Source organism: Phaseolus vulgaris, chromosome 7 (genome assembly GCF_051622355.1).
Source record: "Phaseolus vulgaris cultivar YP4 chromosome 7, ASM5162235v1, whole genome shotgun sequence".
NCBI classification, from domain to species: domain Eukaryota; kingdom Viridiplantae; phylum Streptophyta; class Magnoliopsida; order Fabales; family Fabaceae; genus Phaseolus; species Phaseolus vulgaris.
This window is the reverse complement of record NC_143504.1, coordinates 9,842,239-9,851,977: the sequence shown is the minus strand read 5'-3', so window position 1 is coordinate 9,851,977 and position 9,739 is coordinate 9,842,239. Positions and strand designations below refer to the sequence as shown.

General features: G+C 32.7%; 1 protein-coding gene across 9 annotated transcripts; it reads right to left on the bottom strand.

The window, feature by feature from the left end:
* Positions 1 to 1,776: 1,776 nt before the first annotated feature.
* LOC137827702 (putative alkaline/neutral invertase D) lies at positions 1,777 to 7,164 on the bottom strand. Of its 9 annotated transcripts, none has more exons than XM_068633973.2 (6): positions 6,733 to 7,158; positions 6,434 to 6,532; positions 5,714 to 6,140; positions 4,268 to 4,699; positions 3,333 to 3,894; positions 1,777 to 2,576 (listed from the first exon to the last, which is right to left on the bottom strand). In XM_068633973.2, the coding sequence occupies exons 3-6, from the start codon at positions 6,089 to 6,091 to the stop codon at positions 2,281 to 2,283; spliced, it is 1,668 nt and encodes a 555-aa protein (XP_068490074.1). In that variant the 5' UTR covers positions 6,092 to 6,140; positions 6,434 to 6,532; positions 6,733 to 7,158; the 3' UTR covers positions 1,777 to 2,280. The 9 variants fall into 9 exon arrangements, with proteins under 9 accessions (XP_068490074.1, XP_068490075.1, XP_090161113.1 ...); XM_068633974.2 differs by having other exon boundaries at positions 5,714 to 6,137; XM_090304987.1 differs by having other exon boundaries at positions 5,714 to 6,104.
* Positions 7,165 to 9,739: the final 2,575 nt, after the last annotated feature.

The window sequence follows — 9,739 nt, the reverse complement described above, 5'->3', positions numbered from 1 at the left end:
AATTAATTGTCTTTGAAAAAATAATTCATAATCAATTATGACAACATGATAATCGATTACTCTTGGAAAAATAATTCATAATCGATTATGGCAACATGATAATTGATTACCCTTAAAAAAATAGTTCATGATTATGACTCCTCTGTAAACTTGTGATAATCAATTATGTATCTAATTGTTGTCACAAAATAGGTTTTCAGCTCCTCACAATCGATTATATTGGTTTGAAATCATCAAATCTTACCTCAATACAAGAAAAGGTTTTTGTGTGCATGATGAAAGCAACACTATCACACACTATGTTATGGTTCTCAACAAGATCATTGCACCTTTTTCACAAATCTTCAATTCACAAGTTCAACATATAACTGTAGTTTAAATTTACAATATTAAATCATATTTAACATTATCTTAAAGGCTCACCTACACCCCTCAACCACACACGAGTTAGTCAAAATGAATCAGGAATCTCCACTGCATGCATGACCATGCAACTTTTCTCAAAGGAATCTACATTATGCTCTCACGCGGGTTGGTTAAAAAGTGAAAGGTAAGAATATAAAAGGCACAATCCATGTGACTTTCTTTACTTTTCTACTTTCATACGTAAAGAGAGCTTTATTCAATTTCCTTGCTTTTGCACGCTCGCATTTCAACTTAAATCAATGAATACAAACAATCATCGGCAGAACAAATTCATCCTTGTCTACATACTATCCTTAAAAACAAATACAATGTAGAGCACCTGAAATGTGCTTATGTGCTTGTTAAGTAAGATTGAATTAAACTAAATGAAAATGTACACATTGTTAATACCAATATTAATGAGTTCCTTATTGATTCATCAACCTCTAAGAGCTTGAGTAGGAACCTACCATAACAAACTGATCAAGTATAAATCTATATGTAACTGTAACATTATGATATGACCCACGTACTAAAAACAAAAGACTCAACTTTCTACAAACATTACGTGCAGTTAAGAGGACCACAACATTCCAGATTGCAAAGGATTTGCAAAACTTAAAAAAAATGTTTGGGAATATGCTTTCCGGATTGGTTTAAATGTTCTTTTGGATTAGTAATTCCGAATCAATGATAGTATTTTGGAATACCTTTACAGTAAACATATTCTGAAATGTGTGTTTTGGAAACCTATATTCCAAAATCGATAATCTGAAAAAAGTTGTAACAGTCATCAAAACAAATTAGAACTTCATTATTCGTACCCATCATATATTTTCCAGCTAAACCACCACCACTATCAAAGCTCGCCGGCATATTGTAATTGAAACCACGATCGAGAAAACCCACAACAAAATCACAACACTCTTCAACAAATGGGGAACCTACTTTCAAATAAAATAGAAACAATAAGACGGCATCTCTAAAAGTTATAATGGTGCAAATAACAATTATGGGTGTGAAGGAAGGAAAAACATTTAAGAAATTAAAGAAAAAAAATGCTATTAAAAAAAACACCGTAAAAAACTAATCAGGGTTCGCATAAAACAAAAATACACGAAATTAGCAAGCTATTTCTTTTATACAAGTACGATCATTTTTTAAAAATATCAATTAAGAAAAACCTAATTATACCATTTTATAAAATTTGCAGATTAAAGTTCCATGCTTTTTAATTAGTTAAATTGATTGACACTAACACTACCAATTCAATAAACCTACTTCCTTAAAAAATAAATTAAACTTGCTGCTTGTTAAATGTTACAAAGCAAGATATTTTGTTCGGCACCATAAATGGCAAAACAGTAATAAAAAAACAAAGGTTCCTGACTTCAAATGAAACCAAAAAAAAATATAATGTAAAGTACATCGTATTCACGAAAATTTGGTAAAAAAATAATCTTAATTTACCATATTTCTAAGCAATGAGAAAGTAGACCTAAAGTTGCATATAGAAAAACTAATACTTCCTGTTCTAGGCCCTTTTTGAAAGGAGCCTTATTGACAACTATCAGAGAAACACATTAATATAATGAAGAATGTTTCATACTTTTTCGCATCTTACTAATAATCCCAGGCAACATGTGGGACGGTAGCATTGAACTTAGCAAACATGAAGTGAAGGGTCTTTTTACTTATTTGGGAAGAGCATGATGCCAGTCTCAGCAACAGCCATCTTACACAAGCCAAACTTTTAATCAAGCCTACGAGGAAGGGAATCACCAAGAATAGTGCCGTGTATTGAAACAACAATATCTCACCTTCTAAGCTTTTCTCTATTCGTTTTTTATACTATTTATCTATAACCTGAAGTCTTTAGCACGTCCAAGAAGAAGATCTTTTAATAACCGGTTTCATTTGTTTGTCTTCTTCAAGGGAAATCATCCCCAAGTGGGAGGGGTCCTCCAGCATCATCTTTGCCACCAGATAACCTGCAATTGACCATGTTTGGTATTTTCTTGCCTGTTTCCCAATATATCTTCCAAGTTTACCATCGTAATATTCAGGCCACCCATCCTTCAGTAAACGACTCTCTGCAAGCTCAATTGCACGTCTTGCTATTTGCGGTCTCCCCGTTTTGATGCAAGCAGCTGTTACTAGCCACAGGAGCACTGCAGTCGAACCACAAACATAGCAAAATGAATAGTTAAAAAATAAGGACACCAAAATTACGTTTATAATTTTATTTCATAATTACATGACATACTGCAAGAATAGTCAACAATGGTTCGGGTAGAGTAGAAATTGACGTGCAATTGAGAATAACAAACCATTGTCAATTACTGCTATTATGAAATGACAGTGTTACCCAATTCTTAATGTGTTTTCACATTAAAAATTAAGTGCTCCGTTGTTTCATTTTTTTCATGAAAAACAACTTATTTTGGAAAAAAAAAATTAATGTTTACGGTTTAGAAAAAGGATATAAAAAACATATTTCTGATTATTTTCAGAAGCTATTTTGAATATTGTTTTGAAAATTTGCTTTTCATGAAATCTCTACAAAAATAAATCAACTTTCATGCATCATTAAATCTCTCTTTTTCAAAAGCTCAAATATACGAACCCCAACACATTTGCAAAGTTACTAAGATTCTAACAAAACACATCCTGCCTTTCTGTTTTTAGTGACAGACGTATTATCAACGTAATTGAATATGGCGACACAAAAGGTTTATTTCAGTTTGCAAAAAGCTTATGAGGGTATAGAGTTTTGAAACCTATGGTACTTGCAAAAATCTTAGTCATGCCTAAGCACACCTCGTGAGATTACCCAACTAACTGGCATGTATGTCAGAAGTATAACTGCTACCAAACCCCATGTTAAATATATATTAATTTTGAATAAATAAGCAGAAAGGAAGAACCTGGCCAAGATCCTCCATTATGGTAACTCCATCTGGTATTTTTGGGATCACAGCCAGTAACAATTCGCCACTCGTGGCTCTCTATTGCTGGATAAGATATTTTTAAGGGCATTTCTCCAACTAACTCATCCCAACGAGCTTCAATAAGATCCATGATAGCCACTGATTGCTCTGGAGTTGCCAGAGAAGATAAAATTGCAACACAATTGCCTAAAGCAAACCATCGAAAATCCATCCTAGCTGGACTGACATTTCCAATGAAGTAGCCCCCACGAGTTGGCATAAAGTCAAATACCCAATCTGGGATTGAATCTGGAATAACATTAAACTTATTTACTGCAGTATGTGAGTACTCTTCAGTCTTATACCGATAAATGTCATTTAGTTGTTGGAAATCAAGCCAAAAGTAACTTCTCATGTGATAACTTAGTGCATGCAATCGTTTTGCAATACGCTCTACACATTCCTTTCCTTCGGCATCATCCTGTTTCAGCATTGCTATAGCAGATCTCAATGCCATAAAGAAAAGTGCTTGTATCTCTATAGGATAACCATAAATACCCTGCAAGAAAAAGAAAGGAGGAAGAAACAATGAATACAATGTGAAAGTTCTTAACATCAACCATATACGAATGAAGCTTAACTCAAGGGACTTGAAAGTAAACTAAAGACAAAATTTAAACAGTTTAAAGGTGATAAATGATCAGTGTAAAAATAAATAAATTGATACTATCTGTCGAAAAATCTTTTTGCCATATCATTTAACATATCAGAATATGGGCAAGTGTTGTAACAACAAATCTAATTGCATTTACACCATAAAATGGCAAACTTTGTTTGTAAACAATGGAATGCAACAAATACCATTCTTTTAGAAGCCAGATAACAGAAGCAACATTAATTATCATGAGAAACAACCAAAAATTATGTCTTACCATTCTTCGATCAACCATGCAGCATCCATCAGCACAAAGAAGAGTTGGGAATGTATCAAACCCCTCTGACAAGCATAGAGTCAATATAAGTTTCATTCCCTTTTGACAAGATGATGATTCAGCCAGAGATAAATCCCCAGTAGACTTTGTGTAAGCACGAAGCAAAATGATCCACCAAAATCCAGAGTCAACTGGAGCAACTCTTCCAATCGCACTCTCACCAAAATCTGCAATAAGAGTATCTGTTTTCCTAATGGGATCATGAAGGACTTTGAAACTAGCTGGCATCACACCTTCTCCAAGCTTAAATCGATCTACTCTTTTTTCCCACCCCTGAAGATGAAGTGTCTTCAACAAGAAGTTCTTGACTATCTCTGGTTCACCATTCATCAAAAAGGCTAGAGCACTGGGCACAAAATCTCGAACAAAAACCTATAAACAGAATATTTGATTCATAAATATCCATTCTTAGATGATTCCCATCAGTGTGACAGTAAAAATATTTAGCTAATGGTGCTTTTAGCATTATGGGGAGGGGGGGTACTACCACTAACACAAAACCTCAGTTTCTTCTCTTAATCATTAACCATTCGAAGGAAAAAACAGTTGATTTGCATGTTTAGACTACTAAGGCCTAAAAAAAGTAATTATAAGTCTAAGTGCTAAAAATAAATGACACCAATAGGAACATGGAAAGGCTGTTGAGAACTAATGCCTTATGTGCCCAAACTGTATGCAACTATCTTTTAATAATTTTTAACGACTACATTTGTTCTTTATTTATCCCACGTGAGTCATTCTGGTTATTGCAAAGCTAGATTTCTCACAAACATTCATCTAAACATTGTCATTACCAAAATTTCCAGAGAGCTAGGTTGTATGTTAAACAACTGAATTGTCTGACACAATCAAACATTCCACATCAACATTCATTCCTGTAAATTTAGAGGAATGAAGGGGACTTCCAAGACATTTTCAAATTAAAAGTTCAGTGGAAATACAATAGAGCATCTGTTTTGTTTGTTGCAGTGCTATTAGATTCATTCCATTTTAGCTTTTTGATAAATATAGTCTAAACATATGTTATCATGTTTCTTTATCATAGACCAGATCTGATCTCTTATAAATTTGGGCCTCTTCCGTCAAGATCTCTTATAAATTTTGCCGCAGCCATAAAATTGTTTGATGATTCATGTTCAAATAGCCCCTGAAAACATGTAAATAGTCAAAGGGCCTTTGGTAGTTTGAAATCAAATGTACATTGCACGCAAATGTACTAGAGTATATCTATTTTCAAATTAAAGTAATAAATAAGCGTGTTAAGGACTACTTAATTCATAACAGTTCTAGAGTACACAGTAAGTTTCCATGGCCTGCATATTTAAAAAAGATATTTACACACCCCTAAGATCGGAATGACATTTCAGCATTGTTTGAGGAATTCACCTGGTCATAGTTTAGAACTTCTTCTGATTGATGATCAACAGCTGCAATTGTGCCAACCGGTTGGCCTCTGAAATAGACTAGAGATTTTCTTAGGGATTCCCAGGCATCAGCAACCATGGGATGGGGCTCAAATGAATTCCGGGTAGATGAAGCAGGTGTGTTAAAGCCAGATCTTCCCCCGGGCGAATAAGTGTCATAGTTATCCAAGCCAGCTCTCGTAAGACCAATGGACAGTTCACTGAGTGACCTCTCATCAAATGATCTCTGTCTCTCAATATTCAATCTCGGTTTGTCAAGCAGACGTGAGAGATCGAAGTCATCCATCTCAGATATAGAGCAGTGAGAGCTGATTTTCCTCATTCCCAAATGGCCGTCCATTTTCTCAACTTCTCTAATAACCCAACGACTGTATCAGAAACGGATACTACTACAACCAGAAAAACAACATGTTCTAAGGTCGAAAGCAAAAAAACCGAAACAAGCATATTCCTAACGACCAAATCAGAAAAAACCAAATATATATATAAAAAAAAAACAAAGCGAATGACGGAATCAGAATCGCAAAAGCACAATCACAAGTCACAATCAAAATAATCAAATTCATTAAAACTATAATATGCTCAACTCTCCGTAAAGATTAAAATCCAGAAATAGGAAGAGAAGTAGAATATAAATTTTAAAAAAATATCTCAGTACAATTTCAGCAACACGAAAAATCACCTTCACCTCCACCAATTGCATCATCAATTTCGAAAAGCCGAACACAATTACTTAAAGACAAGTGGCGCATTAAAGAAATATAAGTAACAGATCAAGATCCTGGGAATAAAAACGGAGGAATCACCATTATTACACGATTTAAAAAAGACAGAGAACGGAAAAAATAAATCAGGCACGAGAGATAAATTTGGAAGGTGTGAGCTAGAAATGAGCAGAATCATGGTTGCACAGAAAAAGAGACAGATCTGATAGGAGGAAAGGGAAATAAACGACGGTGAGATGTGAAGCGAGGAGAGAACCTGAGGGAGGAGGGAACGGCGCCGCGAAGAGATATTGCCCGGCAGAAACGACGGTGACTGGCCGCGACTTCGCCGGCAAACTGTGCTAGAAGAATGGCGTAGAAGAGAGAGAGAAAGGAAAAAATGAGGTGAAGGTCGAAAGGCGTTATTTATAGAATGGGACGAACGGTAGAAAGCGAGTCCCGGAGTAAGTGGAAGCAACGGACCGTACCGTCCTACCCCGTTTTTTCTTTTTCCTTTTTTATTATTTTAAATTTCCAACTCTTTGATCCGTGTTTGAGAGTTACCGGAAGCAGCCAGTAGTAGGGCGAGGGGTTTACCAGTTGCGTCCACGTGGCCGAAACGGTGCCGTTCGTGGCGTTGCGATCTCTCCACTCTCTTTCTCTGCCTCTGTTCCCGTGAATTCAAAATTGGAAATGAGGGATTGAATTTTATGGTATCGTAGCATGTGTATTTATATTTTCTTATGGGATATTATTTTATTATTTTTTAATTTATTAATTGGGTAGGTGGGTGGATTTGGGGATTATTTTTCTCTGTCCCGAGATAGTTACATTTCAACTCCAATTTTCCTTTCCCTTCTCATCAAATAAACTAAATAAATAAAATGAAGAAACAAATTGACTTTTGATAGACGACTTCGGATGTTAAGGTGTGGTGGTGGTGTGCATCATGACGCTGTTAAAATATTCAAAAGACGTTTGTAGAATCTTATATCAAATTAATTACAACATTAAATATACTTTTAAAAAAATATCTTTTCTACAAGACCTTTTACAGCTGTAATAAATTTTAAGTATTTGTTTTTAATATGTCTATTAACTATATGATTATCTCTGTTGCTATCAAATATTAAAAAAGAATCAGTATGAAAATGAAAAATTAGTAAAATATATAATTAATTAATTATTTAATTGTCTTAATCTGTGTAATCTTTTTCCAACTGTTATACTAATGAACGGATTTTTCAACCTAAGAAGAGATACACAAATATATAATTGGTATTTCTTTATAAGTTTAAACTATTCTAATTTTTATAGATACAGTATATTTGCGTACATGCAAATGCTAGGTGGCAACACTTCATCTACTTTTTCTATCACGATATAAATTATGAGTTCGGTTGAAATATATCTCGAAAGAGTTAAATTAAGATTATTATTTTCTTTCTCTTCTTCTACATAACCAAGCTTAATTGTTTTTTAAACAATATCGAACCATTGAAAATAAAGTAACCGTCATCTTTATTATATTTTATAATTAAATATGTGTTTCGTTAATATGTATAATATAAACTTTTTTTCTAATTCAAACTTTTAGATCTTTCAAATATTTAAAATAAGAAAATTATTAGAATTTCTCAGTATGTTTTTAAGTAACAAACAAAATTTTATGTTTTTAAGTAACAAACAAAATTTTAGTATTGACTGTATTATAATATTATAACATTTACATAAACGATGAGTTAATATAAATATTTTAATATTATAATTTATACTAAAAATTAATTGATCACGGACAAACAAACTGATAATAATTTATTTCAATAATTTCCTTAATATAAGTACTATTAAGAACGAAAATTATATTTAATCTTTCATAAAATAATATAATTTTTGTATTAATATGTATAGGTAGAATGGGTTTGAATATATGGTTTTTTTTTCTAAATTAAAAATATATATTATCATTATTTTAATGTTTAATGAATAAAAGATTTTACCTATTTTTATATCATTTTCTTCTTGGAATAATCAAAGTATAAGATAAGATATGAGTTGAAAATATAGGTCGAAATATGAGTCAATCTCATAAATTGAGAGATACAATCAAGATCTGACATAATTAATCTCTGACCTTAAATAACAATAAACTGACATGAAAAAACTAATTAAAATATTGAATTAATTTATATTTTCAATAATTAATCTATAAATATGTGATTTCACCTCATCAAAGATATATTTTCGTTTTTCAATATTTTTTATTCTAAATACCAAACATTGACTTAAATATTGAAAAACTTTTTATAAATACACTCATTACTTTTTACTTATGCTGTTAGATCTAGATTTGAAAATTATTCAATAACTGAAGATTCCTTCCCGATTCTATACATGTGAACAATGTTCATACATATTCAAATATTTGTTGAATATTTTTTAAAAGAATTGTGTAATTATTATCCTCGTCTCTTGTTAATTTTAAATAAAAAAATATGTATAATTGAATTTACTTTTTAAAATAAAAGTATAATACAGAGCACAGTTACAAAATTAGAATAATTTTTTATTTTAATTAGTTAGCCAAGAATGTGCAATTATGATGAGAGAATAATCTAATATGCTCTAACAATTATAGTAAATATTTGAGGGTATTCTTCGAGAATATCCCATGTCTGAACTGAAGAAGAGCAAAGCCAAATTCTGTGGTTGACATATCCAAGAATGTAGGAGGGAAAAATTAGACTCTAGTTAATGAAACACTCTCAAAATGTTTAATTTTTTAATTTTCATTGAAAACGAAAAATAAATTAAAAACAAAGCTATTCAAATTTAATATTTTTAAATTTCATTGTTTGGTACAAAGGAAGACTTGGTCTTGGATCACAGTAAAAGAAAAATTGGCGGTTTTCTCCTACTCAGATTGGTGTTTGGAACCTCATTGTTGTATGAGATATTTGAAAGACTGATTTTTTGCGTTATTTAACTAACGAATTTGCCTAGAATTGGTAGTAGTGGTGTGTTTTGTGTAGGTTTCATCACTGGCAAGGTTGGATTGAGGTGTGTGGCCTTGTGTTGCGCTTGGAAGGTGTCGGAGGTGTGCGCAGGTCTATCTGGCTATGACTGATTCTTGTAGGTCTGGAAGGATTTCTCTAGTTATGTATGGGGTGGTATTGACACTTGGGTTCTTGGTGTTCTTCAGCTTGCTGCAAAGACTCTGTTTGATGTTTAGTGTTGTGTCCTGTACTAAGGGTGTGATCTTTTTGGTGTACTTGTTCCCCTTG